The sequence below is a fragment of the Camelus bactrianus genome, chromosome 33, assembly GCF_048773025.1.
Source record: "Camelus bactrianus isolate YW-2024 breed Bactrian camel chromosome 33, ASM4877302v1, whole genome shotgun sequence".
NCBI classification, from domain to species: Eukaryota; Metazoa; Chordata; class Mammalia; order Artiodactyla; family Camelidae; genus Camelus; species Camelus bactrianus.
In genome coordinates, this window is record NC_133571.1 from 9,625,560 (window position 1) to 9,652,965 (window position 27,406).

Sequence of the window (27,406 nt, forward strand, 5' to 3'; positions counted from 1 at the left end):
TGACGCTGGAGAACAGCGCTGGTTCAGAAAGGATGCTTGAGCGGGTCGGTGGAAGGCTTATTCATTAGAATCTCCCAGAGCAGGAAAATTCAAGGAGTGCCTGCAAAAAAATTGAGAAGTGGTACCTCTTTTTGCTGTCAGGCACATGCCCTGGGTTTTCCAGCCCTACCGTGGATGTCAGTTTTCTGTCCCGTTGCCCCCACCAGAGTTCGGATTTTGTCGGACCTGGTGTCTTTTTTTTGTTTGTTTGAAAAATATGCCCCATTTCCACAGCCCGGCTAATTATCAGGAAATGTCCTGTGGAGAAAAGGCTTCAGACGAGGCTTTGGAGTTTCTGTGTGTGACATACCTGGGATTTGGAACATGAAAGAACCAGGGAAGAGCGGAGCTAGGTGTAAACTGTGACATTGAGCTAGCAGCTTTCGGCAGGGAGGGGCCTTTACATGCTGTCACGATTTGTGCTGGATGAGGTGGGCTGGTGGCCACAGGATGTGTTCCCTCCAGCTTCGCCTTCATTATAGCAATTTAAATGATCTGGAGATGCAGCCATGGATGCCACAGCACATCTTGCAAATAGTGATATTTATTGAAAGTATGATGGGCCCTGAAAGGAAGACTGTTTCATTTCCACACTGAGCATCTGTGCAGGGCGGGGGTTGGGGGGCGGTGTGGGCCAGGGAAGGGCGCCATGCAGAGAGGCAGAGTGAAACCACTTCCAGGGACCGGGGATCCCAGAGCCCTTGCTCCAGCTCAGTGTGTACACAGCTCTGCAGCAGCATCCCCTCCCGGGTACCTGGAGGAAAGATGCCTGAGTGATGCCGGCTACCTTCTTTGCAGCAATTTAAGGAAGTGCATTTGTCTGTCTGAGACAAGGGGTGTTGAAATGACAGTGATGCGAATTTGTGCAGGCAGATACTAGAATAAAAGCGGTTGGAATCCACACTCCTAGACTAGCCAGTGTCTCATCTTCCACTTAGGAGAAGGTAATCGAAGCCCTCGAAAGCAAGCTGATGAGTTGGCTCAGACCAGCTAGTCCTTGAGCTCGGATCCTAGATGTGCTAACTCCCTTTGCCCCCCGTTCTTTGAGGCTATAATCTCTTAGCTTAGTTCCTGACACACAGTAGGTCCTCAACACATCTCTCTTCCTTCACTAGGGATAGGGCCACTGTGAGAAAAACCAGCCCAAGTGTTTGCTGATTTCTTTCTGAACACTGTAAGTCATGATACATGCATAACAATTAAACTTTGAAGCCACTGATGTAAATGGTCATCGCTCCCTAACCGTCAAGCCCAATGATCTCTTGTTCAGTAGCTCTTTACTGAGCACCCACTGTCACCCTGCAGGGGTCTTTATCTTCTCAGCATCAGTGGTTTGAAAATAATCTCTTCCTCTTTAGTGGCAGGAGATGCCAAAGATAAAGACATCTCCTGGTTCTCCCCCAACGGAGAAAAGCTCACCCCAAACCAGCAGCGGATCTCCGTGGTGTGGAACGATGACTCCTCTTCCACCCTCACCATCTACAACGCCAACATTGACGATGCCGGCATTTATAAGTGCGTGGTCACTGCAGAGGATGGCAGTGAGTCCGAGGCCACGGTCAACGTGAAGATCTTCCGTAAGACCCTCCTCCTTCTCCTTCTGTTATTTCCTGTCCTCTCCTTTGGCCAGGAAGACACATGGTAGCAGACAGAGTGGGATGGAGGATGGAGTAGAGGACCAACGGCTAAGGGTTTGGTGGGACCTCTTTCCTCGCTTCCTCTTCCTGAGTCTTTTCCAAATCGAGCCAAGACTGCAACACGTTCTTAAATGATCCTTGGCCAACTCAGAACTCACAGCTGGATTCATGCTGGTCACAGCTACCTCCCGCTGGCCTCCATTCTTTAAATTCAAATTACACATTCCCAGAGGGCTGGTATGGGTTCCCCTCTCCCTTCCCCAAGTCTTGGCTGACTTGTACAGCTCAGGTTTTCCTCTCTTATTTCACTCTTTCCTGCTGGAAATGGAGTGCAAAGGCTTGGTGGGACATTGCACGGTGATTATCTTAGCACTGGCACTCAGAGCGGGCAGTTCTCATTGCCCCCAAAACCAGTCTGGAGGTGGCATCTCATTACCTTGTTATCGTGCATCTGTCCTGTTGGCCAGGGAGATGGTGGGTGACAGCTGATGGAACAGTATTGATCGCCATGGTACCCACTGCCATGGGCCTGCTTTCTTCTGTCCTGTTCTTCAAAATTCTCTCTGCTGTAGACAAGTTGGGGTAGGGGTGGCAGACAGTAGGGGAGACAGAGGAGGGACTGATGGCTCCTACGATTCGCTGTGGAATAGATGTTCTGCCAGCTCAGTCTACCTGTGCGTAGTGTTTCATTAACTCCATCCCATGTGGTGGGGACCCTTGGGAAAGACACTCCCTTTCACTTTGTAGACCCTTCTCTGCACAAAGTGTGATCAATTCACACTCAGTGAATAGACGTTGATTGCCAAACACTGATGACGTATTCCCCTACTTGTGTCACCTGCTCTGCCTGCATCTTTGGCCAAGTGATGGGTGGGACCCCCTTTTGTACCGCTGTGTGTGTGTGTGTGTGTGTATATATATATATATATAGACTCGAATCCAAGCAGTATGGCGCCAGTGAAAAGGAATATTTGTCAGAGAACCAGCTGTTTTCCCTCACTCTCCCCTTGCTCATTTTCCAGAGAAGCTCATGTTCAAGAATGCGCCAACCCCACAGGAGTTCAGGGAGGGGGAGGATGCCGTGATCGTGTGTGATGTGGTCAGCTCCCTCCCTCCAACCATCATCTGGAAACACAAAGGCCGAGATGTCATCCTGAAAAAAGATGGTGAGACCTGCCAGCTGCCCTTTCCCCTGTGCCACCAAGTTTCATAGAGTTTCCACCTCTGCCAGCTTCTGAGGCATTCCAACCCAATCTTAAATTCTGGGGTCCCAGAACCACATGCCCTTTCCAGGTCAACGGGTGCATGTCTATAGCTTGTATATGCAGGCACTTGATTTTCTCGCCAAAGAAAGAGACACATTTCCGATAGACTTTTGCTCGTGGCTCTAGGTTGTTGCCAGGGACACATTTTCTTATTTCAGCTCAAAACCCTCCCCATTCCCAACCCTCCCCCAACCCCTGTGAGACTGAAGGTAGGAAAAAGGAGAGGCTCAGTGACCTGCCTGCAGACACCAGTCCTCTGACTTCTCCCTGGATGAACCTGCCTCTTGTCTCTTCCAGTCCGATTCATAGTCCTGGCCAACAACTACCTGCAAATCCGAGGCATCAAGAAAACAGATGAGGGTACTTACCGCTGTGAGGGCAGGATCCTGGCCCGGGGGGAGATCAACTTCAAGGACATTCAGGTCATTGTGAACGGTGAGATCTGTTACTCCTGCTCCCTCCACGGCTACAACCTTGGTTCATTCATGTCCGCTTCCCCCACCCCCACCCCCACCCCTTCCCCCACTCCCACCCCTACCCCTTCCCCCACTCCCACCCCTACCCCCCACCTCTGGCTTGTTTTTCATTTGTTTGCTTTTAAACACACTTGTCTTTTAGGTCTCCCTCAACTATGAGGATTTTCAGGGCAGTGCTTGAATGTCCTTCAGTATCTTGCCCCACAGGAAACTTTCCCCATGCTTACTAATAAATTCTTATTCACGCAGCACCCTTCTTGATGTTACCATAATTATGAAGCTGGTCCCCTGGTTCAGTGTCCAAAGAAAACATTATAATCAATTCAGGCATCAGAATAGTCAGAGTCAGAGTCCGCGGGCTTATTAATCTCAATTTGCAGTGTCAAATAAACACACCCGTGGAATCGATCTGACATTTACAAGATGTTTACAGGAAATTATAATGTCAGTTCTAAGAAAATAAGTAAATCATGGTTGAATTGTTTTGGATATCGAAATGTATCTTTTGCCAAACTCGCCTCCCTCATTCCTTTGGTAAAAACAGTTTGTGCACAGGATTGTTTATGACAGTCCGAGGGAAATGTCACTCTTTGATGAGCTGGTGCATTTCAAATTGGGATTAACCATTGAACCACTGGGAGCAGGAGTTTTCAGCTTGTTCTGGTATCGAGAGCCCCTCTGAAATGTCAAGTTCCACCAGTCATGGTTTGCATTGGTGGATTGGTATGCATTGATTGAGAAAATATATAAAGATAAATAGCTACTATAAATTGAATGCCAGTTAAAAATGAAAGCAGCACAGTCATATGGCTTCTAAATCTATATTATTGAGAAGCAGTATTATTACATATTGTCATACAGACAGCAATATCAGGTATTGTTGAAAAACACTACTGCATGTTGGAAGGTGAATTATTCTGGTATTTATTGTGGTGACAGTAATTATTCAGTGCACACTTGATTTTAGATCACTTACACTAACTTTCCAGCTGCCCAGGACTCTTGACCCTCTGACGTTTCTTCTCTCCTTCAGTGCCACCCACCGTCCAGGCCAGACAGAGCATAGTGAACGCCACCGCCAACCTCGGCCAGTCCGTCACCCTGGTGTGCGATGCTGAAGGCTTCCCAGAGCCCACCATGAGCTGGACAAAGTAAGAAACCAGCCCGTACACAGACTAGCGGAAAAGGAGACCTTGCAGGGCCTGCTCTGTGTTGGCATTTTAGTGAATAGGGGTCGGCGGCTGGTGCAGAATGGACTCTTTTCTGTAAAGTCCTCTTGCCTTGTGTGTGCATTGAATTCCTTCACTTTCAGTTTGGGGGACAAAATTCCAAAGCCCTCTTTGGAATTGTTGTGGGTGCAGTTTGCAGCCCTCGGGCAGCCTCTGAGGTCTGGGTTGAGGAATCACAGGTAGGCAGAAGCTGGCATCTTCACTTTCTGTGAGTATTCAGTCTTTGCCATGAGCTTAGTCTGCCTTTTGTGGAAACTAATTCAAAATAAATGTGGCAGGTGGGAAATAGCTCAGTGGTAGAGTGCATGCTTAGCACGCACGAGGTCCTGGGTTCAATCCCCAGTATCTCCATTAAAAAAATAAAAATTAAACAGTAAAAATACATCTCTTAGCTCTGTGGTCAAAATCGCGGCACTCTGCATTTCTGCACCCTGTAGGGACGGGGAGCAGATAGAGAATGAGGAAGACGAAAAGTACCTCTTCAGCGACGACAGCTCTGAGCTGACCATCAGGAGGGTGGACAAGAACGACGAGGCCGAGTACGTCTGCATCGCTGAGAACAAGGCTGGCGAGCAGGATGCCTCTGTCCACCTCAAGGTCTTCGGTAAGGACATGGGGTCAAGGTCACGGCTCTGCCACATTTCCTCTAACCCACCACCATCCATCAGCAAGACCTTGTCCACTCTGCCAGGGAATCTACCCCACTTCTTGCTAGCTCCACCACCTAAGCCCCTAGTCCAGGCCATCCTGGTCCTCACCTGGTCAACGAGCCAGCCTTCTAGTTGGCCTCCCTCCCTCTCATCCATCCCCTTCAGTAGCTCCCACTCACAGTAGCCAGAATAACCTTAAGCACCACTCTTCTGTTTCAAATCCTGCAATGCCTTCCCAAAGCAACCAGAATAAGATCCGTGGCTGGAGACCAAACCCAGGCGAGCCCCCGACTTCCTTTCCGGCCTCATTTCTCTGCTGTGCTCCACAACAAAGCCCTCCCACCCCGAAAGCCCTCTTCCGGTCCCTCGACACACCAGGCTTGTTCCCTGTCTCAGGGACTTTGCACTGGATGCTTCCTCTGCCTGGAATATCATCCCCCAGATCGCCTCTGAGCTGCCTTCCCCCCATCCATCATCCACATGTCAACTCATCATTCAGTCACCTTCGCAGTGACTCTTCCCTCACTGCTGTGGCCAGTGCAGCTCCCTCATCACCACTGCCACCCCCACTCACCTCCACTGCTCTCTCCTTCAGTGCCCTTCTCAGGACCTGAACTGCTCTCATTTACATATCGGTTTTGGGGATCATTTGTCTCCACTAAGTGTAATCTCCAAGATGGCGGAGCACTGGCTGCCTGATACATCGCTTCATCTTGGTGCTCCAGACAGCACCAGAGTCGTAACAGGCCCTTGCTCAATATTAGTGACTGAATGACTGCCTCTGTCTGTCCCTGGCCTGTGTGGAGCACTGTCAAAAAAGTCATGAAAAGAACCTCCACATCTCTACTCACTTTGTCTCTATAAACTCAGTTAACTTCCATCTGTTTAGAACTGAAATTCATTTGGACCTGACTTTGAAAAATGAGTTTGTGGTGGAGCGATGTATGACCTAGTGGTTCTCAACTCTGTCTGCCCATCTTTCTAAAAAAACACAGAGAAGTGGGTCCCCCATAGAAGGTGCTGCCAGAGTGTGCCCGGCTCCTGGTTGTCCCAGCGTGTGCCTGGGGAGCCCGCCTAGGACCTGCTTGTTTCCTCCCCAGGAGAACTCACCGCTGTTCTTAAACACAGACCTTTGAACATCAAGCATTTATGTGCAGTTGGACCTGCTAATCCCAGATGAATCCTCTTTGCTCATGATAGTTGAGCGTAGGAACAGAAGATCAGTGTGGTCCAAATTAACTGCACATACTTGAGAAGGGAAGCTAAACTTCTTGGAAAACATTCTTGACAGTCATTTCTCTGATTCTGACTGGTCTTCCCCAGTCACTCTGATTTTGAGTTTTTCCATGTGAAAGACACTTGCATTTGTTAATGTATTCCTTCATTTCACAAATACTTATCGAGCATCGTTGCTGCTGGACAGAGGGACTACAGAGATCTCTGTATAATGTCTAAGTTAATGTCTTTTGGCCCTGAGAAGCACAAAGAGGGAGATAAACACATAAGCATATAAACTATAATAGATAGTATCCATCAACAACATTTGAGCACCTGCTGTGAGCCCAGCCGTTGCCAAGGTTACAAAGACGAACGCACTCTGTTCTCATCAGTGCGTTCACAGGCTAACGTAGATAATCCATGCTGAAGTTTTTAATGACAGCCCATTACAGTGACTTCATAACAGCAATATGCACGGTGTCCTGTAGGGGAAGAAAGATCTCTGGTCCTGCTAGAAAAGTCTCTGCAAATGTTATGCTGTTTCCCGCGTTGGAGTTTCCCAGATGCAGAAGAAGTGGATGCGCCTTTCAGGCCCCCCGGCACAGGCACACAGGCCGGGAGCGCACGTGCTGTGCTGAACGTGAACCCCTTGTGGACGGGGACCTGCGTCTGCTCTACTGACAGATGTACCCCCAGCTATAACAACGCTGCCTGGCACGTAGTAGGCACCAGTGTTTGAATAAAGGAGGGGACGGTCATTGGTTTTTATGAATGAAGCACGATGTAGGTGGCAGGGAGGTGGACCTCGAAATGTGTAATCATCACTTGTCTTCAGGAAATTCTTTTAGATATCAGCCCCCTGAAATAATAATAATAATGCTCAACACCAAGTAAGCCCATATCATACGCCAAGCACTGTAGGAAGTACTATTCATAAATGAGCTCTTATTACCTCATCACAGTCCTATGAGGCAGATTGAATTTTTATCCCCATTTCACAAGTGAGGAAACTGAGCACGGAGACAGGAGGTGCCCTACCTGAGGAGCCAGGATTCAAACCCAGGCTTTCTCACCCATTCCCTGGTCTCACCGTGGTATCTCCTCCTCCATGAAACCCAGTGAAACACATGTTATATCTGAATTACACGCGGAATGACTGGTAATTAGTGTCCTCTGCCTTTCCCTCCGTGGATTATGTCGATTCTCTGGGGAAGTACACTCAGTTCTCACCTGGCTGCTCGGGAACAGACCTCGCTTCTGGTCCAGGCCCTCCGGTGGGGTGGCGGCCCCAGGAAGGAGGAGTGGGGGGTGGGCTTGAGTGAAGAAGGTGGGTAAGGTCCAGGGAAGGGGGTGTCCAGGCAGGGTTTGTCTTTCCACTCTCCTTCCTTGTCACACATCCCCTGCTACATCACACACACACACACACAGCCACACACACACGCACACTCTCTCTCTCTCACTCACTCCACTGCCATCATTCTTTCCCAAGTCTGCAGCTGGGAGAATGTACATCTGGCAGCCCAGCAGAGTAAACAGGGAGATGTGGGCAGACTCCTGCAGAGACAGGTGAGAGGGTCACAAACTCCTAGGAACTGCGTCTAATCCAGGCCCAGCCAGAATGAGAACCCTCCTCTGTAACATCCCGAGGAGAGTCCACATGGGCTCCTGGGAGTAGCCTGGTACCCCGGGTCCACCCTCGTTTCCCTCTCCATCTCACATTCTTGACTCCTTTCTCTCTTCCTCCTCCTGGCCTCCCCTGTGGGTTTAGGAGACTGGGACTAGGGCGGGGAGCCCCATGGGGCAGGACTAGCCAGTTGGGACTTCATCTTTCTTCCACCCTTTCTCCCTCTCCTTCCCCTGGCTTGCCATCGTGACCCAGCACTAGGGGAGACAAGGGGCTGGTTCCCCAGTGGCTGCAGAGTCGCAGCAATGAGACAGAAGAGGAGAGGAACCGTAGCTTAGATAGTAAAGAGGTGCTCAGAGCTGTGGCTTCAAGAAGCGCTGGGAATGAGTGTGTAAGGGGCGTGTGTGAATTCGGGACTGCCGTCATTGTCCTGACATAAACCATTTTTTTCCTAAGAAAGGGACATGGTCTAGGAGGCACTGCCCTAGTTATCAGCCAGAAGCTCTTTTTACTAAGTGGTTGCATCCTATCTGCCTTTAAACTTGGCAGTGAATTTCCATTGCTCCTCTCCCCTGAGCCCTTCTGAAGAAGTATTTTTGTCTCCACAGATTCTTATCATGCTCGTAAGAATGGTCTTGTGGTCTCATGCTGCTGTGGCCTGGGGCAAGTCCACCAAGTGGCCAGAAACTTTGCTTGGTTGACCCCTTAGGGCCAGAGGAGCCCTTGTGAGTTATAGCAAAGGACAGACAGGTGCCTGAGGGATGGGGCATCTGATTACACCCAACACCTTAGTGCAGGGAAGCAGAGGCCTTGGATCCATCCTTGGAATAGGGCTGCAGGAGCCTGGATTGGCGTGAGGGTAGACGAGGCTGGCCCTCAGTGGCAGGTGCAGAGCTGGGGACTTGCCGGAGGGGAGAGCAGCATGCTGGGAAAACTCACAAGGACCGCTGTGCTCACAGGAGGGTCCATGGGAGAGATGCGTTGGAGTAGTCGGAGGCACTGGGTCCCACGGTGGCAGGTGGACAGCAGAGCAAGGATCCAAAGTCGAAGGCCAGCAACAGAGGTTCATTAAGATGGAGCAAGTACCACTGGTGGATAAAACCTGGAGAGATGCTTCCAGATGCTGTTATGCAGAGGGAGGGAATCTTTTATAAGTAAGGCGACCCTGCCTCTGTCCCTGTTTGCTCAGCGATGCCTGCTGCATGCCTTTCATTCTCAAGAGTGCCCCAGTTTGGACAATTAATTATATTGCTATCCTATTTCTAAGGTAGTGTTCCAAGCCTTCCGTTAGTTCCGACAGCAGCATTGCTTCTGGGGCGCAGAAGGGATTAAGCCGCCGCTGAGAAGCTTACCTTCCTTCCCACAGCCTCTGTAGACCATTCAAACTTAGCCATGGTTAATAATGTTTTTAGCAAGAATACATTTTGCCTTTTTCTGAAGACTTGCACAGAGCAGCCTCCATAACCATCTGGGAAAAGGAGTCACCAAGACCAAATATTATTAATAGATGTTAGCTGTCCCTTGTCTGTCTTCTGTTAACCTTTCGTGCCAGTGCTGTGGGCCGGAGAGGGTCAGCAAACACTGTCTCCATCACAGTGTCCACGCAGGTTCCAAGAGGCTAAAAAGTCAGCCTTCCTGTGGCTGCCTCCAGATCCCAGAACAACTGTCAGTTCAGTGAATTCAGTTGTTTGGCTGTTTGTTGTGTTTTTTTTTTTTTTCCAACTTTTCAATCTGGGATTTTAACAGTAGAGAAACTCAGCTTTTCTTTCCCCTCCCTAAACCCTCTGCCAACAGCACTTAACAAGTTACTCCATCCAGTATGAGTCGTAGCCTTCTTGAAAGTTCTGTTGATCAAGACAGACGCAAAGCCTTCCTGTGGGAAAACCTCACTCATGCAGGCTCCATCAGTTCAAATTTGTGATCATTTGGCCACATCGGATTGAGATGTGCCTGGATGCTAGCCGACAGGAAGGATTTGCTATAAGCAAGCTGTTAGTACAGATTAACTGTAGGAGAATATTTGAACCGTATAGATCATTTTATACAGAAGGAAGTATTTGCTACAGAAAATGCGTAGCTCAGTCATTGTTTTCTGTTTATTAAAGCAGAATCAGGGCCTCAACTTGGAGGATATATAATAGGCAGTAGTTTTATTAGCCTCCTTGGTGGTACTGTATGATTTTAAATATAAAGGAAATGCAGTTCTCTCAAAAATTATCCATAATTCTGATTTATTTATTGTTCGTTTGTTTATCTAGCCTGGCCTTTTTTCTCTATTAGCAAAATAAGTTACATTTGTGCAGTGTTATCTTTTCTCTTCTGTGGGAGGTTTAGCAATTTCAGAGTGTAATTGTTTTAAATTGGGAACATTCAATTTTCTCTAATGCTCTAACATTTAAACTCAGCTTTTGAATGCTCGTGTTTTCTTGCATTACCCAAAACATTTGGAAAATGAACTCATCTCATGTCCTTCCCGATCCCCAGCACCACTCCACAGCCCCCAGTGAGTTACTCGCCACATTTCTGTCCTTGAGTTAATGCTAACACAGCCTCATAGTCGTTAAGAATCTGAGTCATTTGGGCTCCTCACTCCTCCTTGGGATTCTTCCCGTCTCTACTTGCCCTCTGTTCACTTGCCGCTTCCTGTAAAACCTTCCTTCAGCATCTCTCTTGAGGCCACCCTTTCCTCTCTGGTCCCCTGAGACGACGTTCAGGATTGTATTACGTCACAACTGGAGCGCTGCTGGGCTTTCCGGATTGGTTTTCCCACCTTAAGGTTTTCTCCGTCTTGAATTTTCCCTCGATTCCCCTGCCTTTAATACAAATGATCATGTCATTCCGCTGACCAAACACTGTCAGTGAGCCCCACCCCGGAGCCACAGGATAAAATTCAAGCAAGAGGTTTAACCCGGCAACCACGATGCTCCCTGCTTGGGTCCAGCATGGTCTCCCACTGCTCTGAGGCCCAGACACGTGGCCCATGCCACACTGCTCTCTCTCCCATCCTCTCCTCACATGCTCTTGCCTCTTTGCTTTTATTCAAGCGGTTTTCTGCACTTGGAATGACTCTGTGTCCACCTGAAGTTCCGCCTACTGAAAATCTTACAACCCAGCCCCAAAGCTGCCTCCTTGTGGGGCCGCAGCCAGAGGGGTGCTCTGCCTCCGCTCCTGCCTCCTGCACCCGCCGCCCTCAGCACTCTTACCATCCAGGATGTTGTTTTGATTACTGTCACTGTGGTGTTGTGACATGCCTGCTCCACTGGAATCTCCCAGGGGAGTTCAGCTCATTATCTCGCCCAGGACCTTAGAACAGGGCCTTCTCCTGGATAAGCTGAGAACCTTTGTTGAATGGGTGGATGTTATAAATTCAACCTGGCAAGTTAAAAAAAAAATCAAGTCAACTTATGAGATGTTCTGTCTTTTCAGCAAAACCCAAAATCACTTACGTAGAAAACCAGACCGCCATGGAACTGGAGGAGCAGGTCACTCTTACCTGTGAAGCCTCGGGAGACCCCATTCCCACAATCACCTGGAGAACTTCCACCCGAAATATCAGCAGCGAAGAAAAGGTACAATGTCGCCCAGGAGTTTCAGGGCCATGGAACGCAGACTCCCCACAGACTGAGCCTGCCCCATGCCCAGTTCTTTTTGGGGAGCCGGAAGATGGCATGTGGTCACCAGAGGCCATGGTCAGGTCCTTTGGCCCCCCTCCTCCATCCTGCCCTGGCTGTGGCTCGCTCAGCATCCCCTTGCAGTGGAAGGGGCACAGTTCCTTGCATGGGTTTGCAGGGGTGTGATGTTAGTGAGTAAGGTCAAGACAGACATTGCAGGGAGGAAGGGGATGGTGATTCTCAAGCCCAGGGTTATGGAGCTGTGAACAACTAGGAAAAGCTAGGATCCTGGCGCACCGGGTGACACTATCTTCATCTCAGGAGCACCCAAGGAAGTGTCTCCCGGAACTAATAGGGATCAGAATGAGCCTATTAATTCTTTTCCTTGTGATTTGTATGCTCATGCTATCCATGCACTATACGCACAAAACCGTGGTTGCCTTCGTGTCTGCCTGTATTCTCGGTCACGTTTGGGTATCATTTTGTTCTAAAGGCAAAAATAATTAGCAGTTTCTACACTATGATAATTACACCAGGTTCTGCAATATATTCACTGAGCGTTGAAGAACATTATAGCAACTTCCCTGGCAAATGTAAATGACTGGGAAGATTTCGCTTTAAAGCACATGGATTTTTAGGCCACCAGAAAGCTGTCTTTACTATTGACAATATATAAAAATTGAGGTGACCCTACATCATGCAGCCCTTTGCTACTGAGTGGGCCAAAAGACAAGAGGAGGAAGAAGCTTGGTTTTGAAGCATCTTAAACCCTCTTGTGGCATTTCTCCAATCTCATCACATATATTCTGTAGTTATGGGCTTCATTTTAATGTTGCCCAAAGCTTTGTCACCTATTCAGGAATAATGGCCTTCACCTTAAAGAACATTTATTGTGGATTGCTGATTGACCAGAATGTCAAAAATGATAGATCTTCAACTCTTCTGCCTGCCTGAAGGAAGTCCCTAGAGAGGGGAGACACAAATAAAGCCATTAAAGGGATAGTGTGAAATACCGGGGCCAAATTTGGGATTTGCGTTTGAGGAACTGATTTCTTTCCCAGTAATAGAACACAAAACTAAGTCAAGAGGAACAGAAGTTGCTGTTCCAAAAAACAAAAACAAAAACAAAATTATTTTTTTGCAAGTTTTACCTCCAGAGTTGAATTCAACTGAACAAAAACTCAGCTGAGGAACTGCTAAGTATTTTTGAAACTTGCATATGCTGTTTAATATTGTGAAAACTGACTGAATTAAGTAACGTGGTGTTTACTTGGATACTTTCTTTATCAACATTGGAATTAAACCTTCAGCTCAGATTTCAGCTCCCATCGTGTGTGTTACATGGGTTGAATGTACATTTCAGGGCTTCAGCCACAGGGCTGCCACTTGGTAGAGTTTTCTACATCAGGCTTGAGAATAGATTTGTCCAGAATGACCCAGTGTATATCTCTGACCTACAGTGAAGGACGGACATAACATCTACCCTAGATGAATGATGGTTTTAAATTCTCTATCTTTTCTAGGAAGAGCTCAACCGCCAAGCTAGACCAGAAGGGTTATTAAGATTTGTGCCTACTTCAGATCCTTTAATAGGTGGGCACTTCTGGCCTGTAGCTGTGAATTCATTTTTATAGACTGAGAACAAAAAAAACCAGACACTAATACATACTTGTACTTCCTAAATATTAAAACCAAAGTTATCCAGCAGAGACTGTCTCAAGCCAAGTAGGCTTTGTATGATTCAGTTATCAGTGTAGATCATTGGCCTCAATCTGAGATAATTGTTTAAGCCCAGGCACATAAATTGTAATGTGCTTTCTTTCTTACTATGGACTGCCTTCAAGTGACATTACTTAAACAGGAGTAAATCAGTGTTAGAACGAGTCCTCCAAATTGGCCAAGGATGTGACACCACATCAGCCTATTTGCCTAAATGAAACCCTATGTAGAAAAGTTACCATTTCTATGAATTATACACTGACTTCGAAGAGGCATGATAGCCACCTTATGCTGTGGGTGACTAAAAATTAAGGAAACAGAGATGACCTGTTCATAAGCCATTTGGACTCCAGATAGTAAATTTCACTTTGATTTCGGCAGCTGGTCTTCAGGTTCTCCTCCGTCTGAGGCTGCATTGTATATGATGAGGTATCAAGATTACCAGAGTCACGGGATTGTAGGAGTGGAAGAAAACAGTCTTTTTAAAGTCAAGTTCATGTGCTAATCAGTAAGAATAGAGGATTGTGTCTACTGGGAAGGGAAAGAAGGCTCTCATAACTTGCCAGAATCAGAGAAGGTTGGAAGGAAGCTTCCTTTGGAGGTTATCTAGTCTCACTGCCAGAAAGTCACTCAGCCCCTGATCAAAGGGTGGCAGCGTCAGTCCTCTAAGGGCAGGTGGCCAGCACCAGTGGTCAGGGGGACTGCTTTCTTGCCCCACCCCTTCTCAGCCTTTCCAGCCTCTGCCACTCGGGCCTTGTGTGAGAGCCATTACCAGCTCTTCAATTTTCCTTTAGTAGGTCTTCTCTTCTTCCCTTTGACACACACAGCTATTTTCACTATTTCTTACATCTTGTGGTTTCCACACCCTTCACCTTTCCAGCTGTCCTGTACTAGACAGCTTCAGTTCACTGGTGTCCCCTGTAAGTTTGTGGTGCCTAGTATAGCTAATGCAGTCATCCAGGGGTTATTGTTCCCTTGACCTGGACACTGTAATGAAGTCAATGTTGCATTAGCCCTTGAGCAGTTTCCTCCTTCTGTTTTCTCCTTATTGAGCTTGTGGTCAACTAAAATGCCCAGGTCTTTTTGGCGTGAGCTGCATTTAAGCCACATATCCCCTATCTTGTTCTTGTGCAATTGATTGCTTAGCCAACGATGTAGAATTTTATATTTATTTCTGTTAAACATTGTGTTGTGTTTGTAACAACCCAGCATTTCCCAGTGGGGTCACCATGACAGTTGGGGAAGACTTTTTCTTCACTGGGACTGTCCTGCGCAGCACCACTGATCCCTTCCCTTTCAATGTTAGTAACCATCTCTAATCATTGTGATTACCAAAAATGTCCCATGCAGAAACACTCCCTGGCTGGAGAGCAACCATTTTAGTCCATCTTTCTGACCAGTCAGGATTGGCTTTCATTGGAACTCTCCTTTGAGGTCTGGGGGTCCAAGGCATTTCAACCAATGTGGGCTCCCTGTTGTATTTATGTGTGTTGGGGGTCTAGCAGTCAATGGTGACCTCAGCTCTAAGCACAAGACCCAACGGCAAGCAATTCACCGTTCCCCATGCAATTGCCATCTAGCATCTGTATTAGCTGTTGCTTCCAACCTTGTGTGAACGCTTATCTGAGATATCTTCACCCAAGTTCGAGATAAAAATGTTGGCTGGGACAAGGTCAAGTACAAAACACTTAGAATGCCGCCCGGGCTTCCCTGAGGGAGAGCACACGATGCCATGGTGCTCTCTCGTGATTCTGTTGACATTTATGGAAGGCTCGGTGCTTACTTTAATAAAGTTAGTGATAGTAGGACCTAATTAAATAAAGCAGCTTGGTCTTCTGCTTCCCTGCTTAGTTGCGTCTAGTATTAATCCTTTTTAAGAGAAGATGGGAGAAGAGGCTTTCAACCAGAGACCTGCAGTGACTTTCAAATGGAACACTGATGTTCTCCATTAAAAAAAAAAAAAAAAAAAAAAAAAAAAAGGAAAAAAAGTAAAAGCCAATACAATGAGCCCCAAAAATCACACCCTATCTTTGATAATGTCTCTAGGTTTAGTCCAGTCACTCATTTGAGATTATAACCAATCTGTTAGGCTTCAGTTCATTCGGTTGGTTTCATTCAACAGCTGATAATAGCTAGGTTAAGTTTGGATCGTTAAGATCTCTAGAGTAGCTTATCATCTGTCTGAAAGTTAATCCATTTCTTCGTGGTCACTAATATGTTGACAAAAAATGTGAACATCAGAGCCGGTCAGTTTCATCGATGTGTTTGGAGGTCATTGTGATGCTACAGATACAAAGAAAGTTCGAGCAACCACATCATTTTATTACTCATCCTATCCAGACTCACTTGAGAGATTGCCAGGTATTTAAAAAAACCCACAGTGAGTGGCGCTAAATTCCAGGCACCATGTACATAAAAAGTGAAACCCCGGGGTGGTGATTTGCATACTGTGTCCCTGGCAGACCAATTCCATTGTATGCTCATTTGAACATCTCTCTGCCTTTGAAGAGGCTGGTAAAGAAAGGCATGTGAAGCCTTAATGTCTCAGGAGAAGGGGAGGAGCAAAGAATTGAGATCAGAAGAGATCTAAGTAAGTGAAAGGCATTTCAGGAACCTTAAATCCTGAGTTAACAGAGTTTCCCACAAAAAAAAAAAAAAAAAAAAAGAGAGAGAGAGAGAGAAGCCTTTTGAAATTCTGGATTCACTGGAAACTGGAGCTTCTCTTCACCAGGAAGAATTCCTCATTCAATACAAACGAGCTACCCACTCTTAAACGTTGGAAAAGGGACCTGTATTGAACAACTGGAGTCTGGTTTATCCAGGATGTGAGCAAAGTATAACAGGAAATACTTGGGATAAGTGTTTACCACTTCACTGTAGTTTATATATACCTATTCCTACAGATTTGTGTGTAGATAATAAAACATGCAAATATTTTACTTAAAAACCTGGAAGTAACAATTTTGGGAGCATTACTAGCCACATGCTAATGTGTAAGTGTATATATCTGTGTATCAGATGGTCTTAAAGTCAGCCACATGCCTTCACCAAATTATCAGGGTCAAGGCATCTTGTATCAGCTCACCAGGCACCCAGGTGGAAGGTCAGGCTACTAGAAATACTGTGTTACCTACTTATCTAAAAGCCACAAAACCATGGTGATTTGGGAGAGACACAAGAAGAATCAAATCTGAAAAACAGACAGCTCCCTGTGATACAGTCCCTGAGCATTGATCCCTGCAGCCCTGGCATGTGACAGACAAGCTTCTGAGTGACGTGGAATCAGCAACCACCTTTGACGTGTTGGGCCTCCGTGACTTTGCTCTCTGCATGCTCCTCTGTCACGTCTTCACACCGGCATCCTGTGACGTAATCCAACATTTCCATCCTCATTTCTCACAAAAGCTCCTGGCATTTAGTGGACTCTTACTAAATGTGTGCTAACCCATGCGCATCTCCGGGATTGCACTGCCGTGTTCTCTGGCCTCTTTTCTATCCTTTGTCCATCTGAACATCAAGGACAATCAGGCAGTCATGCCATCTGATACAGAATAGCTGCAGGTATGATGTTTTTGACTCCCAGCACAAAATCATAAAAAAAAAAAAAAAAAAAAAAAAAAAAAAAACCAAAAAAAAAACTATGAGCAGAGTAGATTTCCTAGTGCTGGATAAATTAAAAAGCTTGATGTGGGTAGGAAGATACCCAAACCCCCTCTGTCCCTGAGTTGGCTCGCTCCTTTGTGAATGCCATGTTTGATGAAGACGGTGCACGTGTGAGCCTCCGTGTCGTCCAGGCGTTCTTCTGCCTTTAAGAACTGACTGGTACCCACTAGGGCACTCAGAGTCCAGGATCCCCAAAGCTTCCTGACCCGTAGTCTTAAGGGCATACTTCTTACTCCTAATGTACCCCTCTACTCCTTTCTTTGTTCCTTTTTCTCTTACCGAAAAATTTGATTTTTAATAGGATGCATGCAAAGAGCTATAAACTGCATGAGCGCAAAACAGCATTAGTGTATTTGTGATAAGCTGTCCAATAAAGTCCAAGGGAGGAGACCTACTCTCTAAGTATCTCTAGATGGCGTGGTTAGAAATAGTAGTGTCACCTAATATCACAAGGAGTCTTCAAGACGTTTTGGAACAGGAGCAGTCTAATATGTCTGCTGGTATCCACATGTATGTCTTCCAAAGATTAGGAAAGCCTTTGAATTATATATCTTAATGTGCATAAGAGGTGGGGGGGTGCTGAACGTAAACTAAATATCCTAAATTAAAAGGGGGTAAATAATAAACACACCATTGAAAGAGGGCCTCGGAAAACGTTCTGAGTTAAAAAGAAACTGCATGTGCACGGAATGCAGTGGGATAACGTCGATTCTCTAAAGCAACATGTTGTAAAATTTTACTGCTTTCTTGTTGTGTTTTATATCTTGTTCTCTCCAGGCTTCGTGGACTCGACCAGAGAAGCAAGAGGTATAGCTTACCTGACCACTAGCCAGCCTTTAGTTTTGAAAGCGTTGCAGTTTAACCCACCGTTCCAATTTAATAACCAGACATGCTAAACTAATTTGTAATTTAGTTAGACGAAAGAAATAGGTCAATAGTGGTAGACGTTGCTTAGTAATAGTGTCATTTTAGGATGAGCAAGCAAGCTGTGTTGGGAGTGGATGAACAAACCCTTATGATTTCCTAAAACTGGGTCTTATTCTCTTGCTGGTGCTGGTAAAATCACATCCAGGCAATTATACTTAGAGAAATAAACGGCCCCAATTCCCACGCCAGGCGTTTTTGAAATGATGAAAATTTTTGACTCTCACCTGGTTGATGTGGCTCTGGATCATAAAGTCACTGAGTTAGTGATCTTAAAAACCCACTCAGCCCTCACCTTTCCAGCTCAACTCATCTTGTTGCTTGCTTATTTTATCATGATCGGTCTTGGTAAATTACCACATCACATTTCCTCTCGAAGCAATGCAAATGACATCTCTCAGGTCATTTGTTACTTTTATAGAGCATTAAATTTATGAGATTAGAATGATTTGTCACAAATGGTTCTGGGTTTTTTGGGTTTTTTTTTTTTTTAAGTCAGTAGCATTTAGCCTTTGAAATTTCTCTGACTACTTGCTTCAGTTTGGGGGATGTGGGACTCCGTTTGAAAACTGAAGCCAGATATTAATCCTTAGATTTTAATTGCTACACCCCCCACCAGAAAACCTCCTTCTGATCATGCCTATCATTTTTCACAGATTTGTGTGATTAAATGACAGAGTGAAATAACAGAGTGCTTTAGATGAGATTCAAGAATCTAATCTAGAAATACTTTTCTAAAAAGTAGCCTTTGCGGGTGGGGTACAACTTAGTGGTAGAGTGTATGCTTAGCACGCCACGCATAAGGTCCTGGGTTCAATCCCCAGTACCTCCATTAAAAATAAATACATAAATAAATAAACAAACAAACAAACATAATTACCCTCCCAGCTCCCCCAACCCCCCACAAAATAGCCTTTGCCTCCTCTGCAGGTGGAACTCTGTATTGTGTAATGCTATAAACGTAGAATATGACAATTCTATAGATGGTATTTTAATTAAGTGAACCTATCCTCCTAATCTTCAGAAATGATCATTATTCAGAACACATAACTCATGTGTTCAGGTCATGGCTATTAATATTAAATGCTGTTTAATATTTAAAAGTTGACTGCCCATCTCTGGGCACTGATGGTGGTTTCTGTACGTGGAAGCCCTGTTGTCGTCAAATCTAGTCTGTTATAAGCTTTCTTTGTACCATCCCCTCCTCCCCGGCGTAGGGACTGTGGTTGAGTGCACGTCCTCGCTGAAACACTTCCCCTCTGTGACCCAGGAATCGCTTAGTGCTGTCACAGACTCGGTGTTTCATTGTCACAGCCCCACCGGGACTGGGGAAGGGAGAGAAGAAGGGTTAATTATCAGCCGCTCTGAGCAGCTACAGCTCTCATACTGCTTCTCCTTGTGCATCTTCTCCGTCACTCTGATCAAGACCCGGCGAGAGGAGAGCTGAGATTTATCAGGGAGCATTAAGGAGATGTTCAGAGAATTATTATTATTAGTGGAAGTAATTGGTTTACTCCCAGGAAAGCAGACACCCCTCTCTGTTTCACAGAAGTGTCCTTATCTTAACGTTATCTTGCTCTAGACATAATTGACTTTCAAGTGAGTGCTGCCCTGGGGCTCAGAAGTTCCGTTCCCTCCTGTTTGTCTCAGTCGGAGATGAAGACGGTTAAGTCCAGATGAGCTCAAAAGAAGGCTTGGGTTACAGCCAATTTCATTCTGTAAGCTCTGAAAAGCCTTAGGACTTCTACCTGTAAGAAGAGAGACAAAATTGTCTAGATGAGAAGAGCAATTATAATTGCCCTTCGTCCCTATTTTTGTTTGCAAAACAGGGTCTTCTTGCTATAATGGTCTTTTCATTCATGCCCAGAGTTTATCTGCTTCCTCCTGAGTCTGGACCATCAGTATGAATTGTGGTCTGGCTGGCTTGTTGGCGGCACTCTCTGACTTTGTCCTGGTACCAGAGTAAAGCCTTCCAGAGGAAGATGGTCCGATCACACAGGAGTCTGACTGCATCTCCCTGGAAGGAGAACTGGGCATTTGGCAGATAATCCGATCATCAATCTGTCCTGAGCCACTGCAAAATCAGATTCTCTATGGAAGGCTGCCTACCGGTCTGTTGACATTAAATGAGAAAAATATTCCACATAGAGAAATTTAGACAAAGAGACCAGATATAAGACCAAAAAAAAAAGTATGTCTGTCAATGCAACCGCTTTCTGAGCTTCTCTTTGAGCGTTTTCTAGATTATTCTGAGTAAAAACTGTTCATGCCTCACTTTCTTGTTACTTGTCAACATCTTGCTCTTACACACATGACTTTCTTTGCATCTTTTGCTGAAGCAGTGCTTCCTTAGGGAAATGCTCTCTTGATTTCCAAGAGACTGGTCGGTTTCTCAGGTTGGTGGTGGCGGCCCCAGGATAAGTCCTGGCTGTGTGACAAGGAATTCTAGTTCAGTCGCTGGTTCACGTCACTGTCGGCTGAAGCTGTGTTCTCACTGAGATAACCGGAAAGGTCGGGGGGGGGGGGGACTTTGAATCCCCTCTGCCTTCATTCTGCTGTCTTTCGGGAAGACAGGAATGACAAGGTGGTCAGGTCAGCCCTCAGAGATACTTGCAGGGATGACTTAATTACGCTCCTGATCCCAGTAGTTTAGGTGATGGGTTAAGATTTTGTTTGATGCGTGACCACCACCACTGGGACGTACCAGCATGACCCTGTCCACTCACAAGAAAAGAGGTCCCAGGATCCAGTGTCTTCAACAAACACTGTCCTCCACACCTGCTATGTCATCTCCCATTAAGGTGTAACATCCCCTGGGGTGCAGCTTCTCAGCCGGTCAGCCTCACAGACTTACAGCCAAATGGGGGCCGAGAGCCATGGGCACCTGGTACCCACGCTGCAGTACGTGGTGATGGTTTGGCTTGGCTCTTCTGCCTCCTTGCTGGCCGATGTGTTCTGGCTTCCACACATGAAATGTGCTGGGGCTTCAGTGACTGAAATAGACGAGCTGAAAGGGACGTCTTGGGGTAGATCTGAGGCTGCTCACAAGAACAGTGGTGTCTTGCTTTTGAGCTTCTCAGACAGGCTTCTGTATGACACGTCAGTGTGGGGTTTCGGGCTTCCTAAGCGGCTTCTCAAAAGAACCTGAATGCAGGTGTTCTTTTGTTCTTTAAAAGCCCAACCCCATGGGATAATGGATGTCATATGCAGGGCAGTCCCCCGTCCATCTCTGTAGACTGTCATATGCTGGACACAAGAGTGTGACCCAGCCTACCAGGAGCTGGACTCCTCCTTCAGATTACCAACTTCCCTGAGGATCTGAACTCAGGCCACGTGCCCAGACCCTTCCCAGGCCAGCAGCCATTTTACTTAGCGTGTCAAGGCAGGAAACCCCTTGGAAAGACGCTCGTTCCCATTGCCCAGGGATCAGACGCTGATTCCCTGCTTGAACAATCATGGTAATTCCAGACACGCAGGAACCCCTTCTAGCATCAAGGGCTAAAAAAGATGGTGACTGCGGTGTCCAGGATCCCAGAACTGCACGGGATTCCCTGCACCACCGTCCCGGGAGAGGGCATCCAGTTACACTCACCTCTAGCTCAGCAGCTCCTGAGCTCTGAATTGTTGGACTTTCCAGAATGACATCATTTTACTTTTAAGCATCCAGGAAAGTGAGGCATCTTCAGAAATACGGATTTCTTGTATAATTTCTCACATTTGGCACATTCAGATTCCCCACTACGTGCGCAGGCACCAAGGAAGGGGCAGACGGGCAGGGGCTGGAAGGAAAGGCCGGGGGCGCAGGCTTCCCAGAGTCTCATGAGGCAAGGCTGTCGCGGCTACAAAACCCGCTGGCCGGGTTTTGGCTTCCCTTTAGATACACAAGAGAAAGTCATCTGAGGGACCTTGGTTGTCCTTCCCAAACCAATCTAGGCACTGAGCCTAGGCTGCTTGACATAAACTGAGTCCCCCAGTCTGTTTGGGAGACACCCAAGTTCCCATTGGTGCTCTCCGGAGCCTCCCCACTAGTTGGTACCTAACGTGAGCCTTAGACATGGGCACAGAGAGGAGAGAGACGTGAGACCGGTCACCAGTGACGGCCTAGTCTCCCGGCCCTGCCCAGCCCCGGGCCCTGACGCTCTCCGTTCCCTCCTGGCAGACTCTGGACGGGCACATGGTGGTGCGTAGCCACGCCCGCGTGTCATCCTTGACCTTGAAGAGCATCCAGTACACAGATGCGGGAGAGTACGTCTGCACTGCCAGCAACACCATCGGCCAGGACTCCCAGTCCATGTACCTCGAAGTGCAATGTGAGGAGAACTGTGGGAGGATGCGGGGCAGGGAGGGCCGGGCAGGGTCGTGAGGACCTGTCCCATGGCGGTTGGCCCCAGGCCTTTGCGAAGCTCTGTCCCCGAGCCACCTCTTCGCACCCTCCCAGGCTTCTTAATGCACCAGGCAGATTGTGGGAAACGGCCCGACCTCTGCTGTGCCCCCGCACCGGCTCCACTTCGGGGCACACCTGTCCCCCCAGGGCCAGGAGACGGGTGTGTGGGGCTCCCTGATAGTGGCCGAGTTCCTGAAGGTCCTTGTCCTTCATTGCAGATGCCCCCAAGCTGCAGGGCCCCGTGGCGGTGTACACTTGGGAGGGGAACCAGGTGAACATCACCTGCGAGGTGTTCGCCTATCCCGGTGCCACGATCTCGTGGTTCCGAGACGGTCAGCTGCTGCCCAGCTCCAACTACAGCAACATCAAGACCTACAACACCCCCTCCGCCAGCTACCTGGAGGTGAGCCGGCGTGGGGGGCGGGGACAGGGTGGGGCGGGCGCAGGTGGACTGCGGACACAGCTGAAGTCTTCCCTCCGGCATCTCTGGCTCGTCCTGAGCAGGGACGCTGTTGGCCGGGGAGGAAAGGAAGCCTCCGCCCAGCCCCTTTTCTCTCCCTGGAGCTAAATCGGGTCCTGGGAGGCAGAATGCCTCTCCCCTGGCCCCCTTCCTGTTCTCTCTGAGTTAAGGCTGGGCTGGAGCTTTCCCAGTTAGAGAACTGAGTTCAGTAAATAAGGATCTGAGGTTGCAGCCACCCCGTGTAACCCAAGAGCTCCTTCTTTCTAAAGGTGACCCCGGACTCTGAAAATGATTTTGGAAACTACAACTGTACCGCAGTGAATCGCATCGGACAGGAGTCTCTGGAATTCATCCTTGTCCAAGCAGGTGAGCGTCCCTTACGGCTGGACCGCCCTTAGTCTGGCCCACCCATTTCTCGACCTTCTGAGAGGGTGAGGGTCAGCCCCGAGAGGGTCAGGAGGCTGGGAGCAGATGGAGACTTAAGGATCTGGACATGGGGCCTGATGGAAGAGAATATGGGGAGATGGGCCGGGAAGACAGGATACAGATGACCAAATTCCCGAGAGTTAAAAGAAATGAGAGAGACACACTTCATGATTGGAAGTTACATCCTAGGCTGGGTCAGGCTCACCTGGGTCTCCATCTGTGTCCTCCCGGCAGACACCCCATCTTCACCCTCCATCGACGGGGTGGAGCCATACTCCAGCACAGCACAGGTGCAGTTTGATGAGCCCGAGGCCACCGGCGGGGTGCCCATCCTCAAGTACAAGGCTGAGTGGCGAGCACTGGGCGAGGAGGTGTGGCACTCCAAGTGGTATGATGCCAAAGAAGGTAAGCTGGGAAGAGTCGGGGTTTCCCTTGGAAGAATGAGTCTGGGCTGGGCACACACTCACCCCTGGCACTTGCCAGATCCTGGCACCCTGACTGCCCATCTGGGTGTGCAAACCACTCCGCACTCTTGGGGGATGCCAGATGCCACCACCCACCACTCTGTCCATGCTCCCATGCTGCTGCACCTTCGCAGTTCCCCCAGAAATAGGGTGCAGTCATGCCTCCTGTGGAATTGTTGACCTTCTGTCCCCTGGGACTTCAGAATCTGGTTCTCATGACCCTGTCGGGACAGGTGAGGCCAGCTCAGCCGCCTTCCAAGCAGAAGCCCTGCTTGGGGTGTACAGGCAGGTGAGCCCTGTCCACTCCTGCTCTGCACACTCGGGTTCCATGGGCTACGGGTTCTCTGTTGTCACCTGTTCAGTCCTGCTTGGGTATATTCAGGGACTGCCGTGTAATTATGATAATAACCAAATAAGCAGAGCCTGCAGGACAGGTCTGCTCTTAAATCAGTCCTATGATATATTTCCAAACCAAAAATTTGAAAAATGACCCTGCGATGACTGCAATCTGAAGCTTCTGAACCCGGAGAGTCTTTTCCTGAAGGTTGAATATATTTATGTCTAACTCTCCCTTTGGGGTCTACTGGGAATAACTCAGATGTAGGTTTTGTTTCTGCAGAAATGTTTAATCCCTGCCTGGCACGTGGAAATGAGGGCAGAGTTGGGGACAGGCGGGGACACAGTATCGCGGCACGTCAGAGGCAGCTTCCAACCCAGTTTTACTGAGAATTCATTCTGACAGGAAGTTCCCATCACTCCTGCAGCTTGGGGTGGGGGCGGCTGGGAGGACTTTCTGGGTAATCAGGGTTGGAGCTAAAAGAAAATAATCCTTTCACCTCCCTGACTTCCCTCCGAAACTCATACCAACTTTGTGGCAGGTGGATCCCACGTTACAGTGTGCCCAGCCAGCTATTCTTTCTAGTTACCTTTTGTATTGTGGTAAAATGCGTATAACGTGAAATGAATTATTTTAACCATTTTTAAGCCTACAGTTCAGTAGCACTAAGTACATTCACATCACTGTACAACCATCACTGCTGTCCATCGCCAGAACTTTTTCATTATCCTAAACTCAGTATCTCTTAAGCAGTAACTCCCCATTCCCCACTCCCTCCCGCCCCTGGTAACCACCATTCTACTTTCTACATAGTTGACTATTAATAGTCTCTATGTTGTTGACTATTCTAGGTGCTTCATGTAGGTAGAGTAATACAGTATTTGTCCTTTTATGCCTGGCATAATTCACTTTGCATAATATCCTCAAGGTCCATCTGTGTTGTAGCATGTGACAGAATGTCATTCCTTTTCATAGCTGAATAATATTCCATTGCATGTCTAGACCACATTTTGTTTATCCGTTCCTCTGTCAGCAGACACTTAGGTTGTTTCCACATCTCGGCTATTGGGAACAGCACTGCTGTGAACATGAGTGCACAAATATCTGTTCCAGTTCTCTTGTACATATTTCCAGGAGTGGAGTTGCTGGATCAAATGATAATTCTATGCTTAATTCCTTGAGGACCTGCCGTATTGTCTTTCCACAGCAGCTCCACCACTTTACCAACAGCCCTTTCAGCCTTTGTGACCCTTTTCATCTTCTCACGACAGCCAGCATGGAGGGCATCGTCACCATCGTGGGCCTAAAGCCCGAGACGACGTACGCAGTCCGCCTGGCAGCGCTCAACGGGAAGGGCCTGGGCGAGATCAGCACCGCCTCCGAGTTCAAGACACAGCCCGTCCGTAAGTAGAGCCGCTGCCTGGCCTCTTCCCCTCGGGGCCCTGGGGGGACCCTGAGCTGGCCGGTGTTCAGATGACAGCTTTTTGTCTTCCAGATCCCTCTGCTCCCGCCGGCCCCACCTCCTAGCTCTCTGGCCCTCGGCATTGGCTGGTGCCCAGTCCCTCTGTCCTCCCCTTCCCCAGGGGCCTGGTGACGCTGTCATCACAGCTGGTCCAGCTTGTTGGAATAGCAGCCAGGGAGGGAAGCCACCGACACATTGTTAGAGACACTAGGGAGAATCGTGGCAGTGTGGTGGGGAGGGATTAGGGAGGTCTGCTTTTGTCACCAAGGCCCCAAGCACCCAGTGACTTGAAAGAAGAGGGTAAAAGCCGTGACCATTGGCTGAATTCGTAGGGAGGGGTTTCAATGCAGCAGATATGAAGTTAGAGGAAAATGGAGATGCTGTGGGATGTACGAGCAGGGGCAAAACCCCAGCAAGGCAAAAGGGGAAAAATGGCCCAGGCCCGACTCCCTGCTGCGCCTCCGTCCCCGCACCAGGAGCACAGCCAGGGTCTCCCCCGTCACGGCCTCTTTCAGGAGAGTCGAATCTTCCAGATCCCATCCAGGGTTGCATCTCTGTTTGCCTCCATCACTCCCTTTCCTTCAGCCAGTCTGCCATCTCCCCTCCCTTCCCACGTACATCCAGGCTCTGGGCAAGCTCCATTCTGGTCCTATCCCTCCACAGCTACTGCCCGGAGAGGGTGGGGAGTGCCTCCAGCCGAAGAAGCTCCCGCGGTGGTCACGGAGCTCCCTGGGCCCCCTCTGACTCCTGCAATGACAAAGCACACGGGGGAATCCTTGCTTTCTTGTCTCTGAAGCCAGGGGCCTGCAAAGCCCCACCCCCTTACCTCTTCCCAGAACTAGAAAGCCTGTCTCGTCTTCCTCCCACAGGAATTGCTTCTTTCTGGATTTGAAGTAATTTGATAATTTGCGTTTCCAGCTCCATGTGCTATGTGGATCCTATTCATTTCTTTTACATCTTTTTTTTTTTTCTTGGGTCTGTCTCTTGTCTTTTCTTTTCGTCTGTGTTCCATCCATGGGATATGCAGATAGCCCTCTTCCACGTAAGTGCCTCTTCATACCTCATTCCTGTTCCTAGAGCGTTAACCTCTGCTAGTTCTAGTTTTTAATTTAGTGCCGGTCCCTTTCGTCCCCTAGAGGCTGCAGTAGATGGCGCTGTCCGAGCCCTAACCACACTGACCTTAGTCTAGTTCTGTTCTTGTTAACGTCCGTAGGTGACTCCAAGAGGCTAACATCCGTCCTGTTTTAGAGCATGCAGTTTTTGTGTCTTTTGAAATTGTCTTTATTGATTAATTCCTGTGTGTGACGGTCACCCTGCGACAACCTTTGCTGCGCCAAGTGCGGTGCAAGTCTGCAGAGGCTTGTCTGAATGCCAGGCTGCAGCATGACCTCGCCTTTGGCCAGGGAGCCCGGAGAGTGACCACGGCCTCCGCCGGCCTCCATGCAGGCTCCCCTCATGGGCACAGGCACCCGGAAGGATTTTCGCATTTGTTTTTAGGAGGTGATAGAGCTGAGCGGGCTCCTTGCCCTTCTTCTGTCTGTCACGGTGGCACCTAGAAGGCACTAGCTCGACTGAAGGGGCAGCCGGGGCAGTTGTAAAGAGCAGCATGAACCTGAGTTCAGACCATGAGCACACCCTGCAGGGGCGGTAAACCCCCAGTCCTGGTCCGTCTCCGCTTCAGCGCTGGTAACTATTCACGTTCCTTGCAACGTGAATTTCCCCGCTGGGGAAAACTAACCGGCAGTTTAGTAACTCTACTGCCAAGAACGCAGGGACGGGGGCGATTCTCCCGAGGAAGGACCCCCTAATCGTGGAAAC

At 48.2% G+C, this 27,406-nt stretch overlaps 1 protein-coding gene across 16 annotated transcripts in view; it reads left to right on the forward strand.

The window, feature by feature from the left end:
• NCAM1 (neural cell adhesion molecule 1) overlaps nucleotides 1-27,406 on the forward strand; it is a 297,104-nt gene that overhangs the window by 230,642 nt on the left and 39,056 nt on the right. For 5 of the 16 annotated variants that reach the window (XM_074357199.1, XM_074357205.1, XM_074357200.1 and 2 more), the window contains exons 3-15: nucleotides 1,398-1,616; nucleotides 2,699-2,842; nucleotides 3,239-3,376; nucleotides 4,451-4,568; nucleotides 5,084-5,250; nucleotides 11,565-11,707; nucleotides 17,909-17,938; nucleotides 22,215-22,365; nucleotides 22,658-22,842; nucleotides 23,169-23,265; nucleotides 23,560-23,730; nucleotides 25,398-25,529; nucleotides 26,616-26,630. In XM_074357199.1, coding sequence (XP_074213300.1) covers nucleotides 1,398-1,616; nucleotides 2,699-2,842; nucleotides 3,239-3,376; nucleotides 4,451-4,568; nucleotides 5,084-5,250; nucleotides 11,565-11,707; nucleotides 17,909-17,938; nucleotides 22,215-22,365; nucleotides 22,658-22,842; nucleotides 23,169-23,265; nucleotides 23,560-23,730; nucleotides 25,398-25,529; nucleotides 26,616-26,630 — 1,710 coding nt within the window. The remainder of the gene's footprint in view (nucleotides 1-1,397; nucleotides 1,617-2,698; nucleotides 2,843-3,238; nucleotides 3,377-4,450; nucleotides 4,569-5,083; nucleotides 5,251-11,564; nucleotides 11,708-17,908; nucleotides 17,939-22,214; nucleotides 22,366-22,657; nucleotides 22,843-23,168; nucleotides 23,266-23,559; nucleotides 23,731-25,397; nucleotides 25,530-26,615; nucleotides 26,631-27,406) is intronic. The other 11 variants (XM_074357202.1, XM_074357203.1, XM_074357209.1 and 8 more) reach the window with 3 other exon arrangements.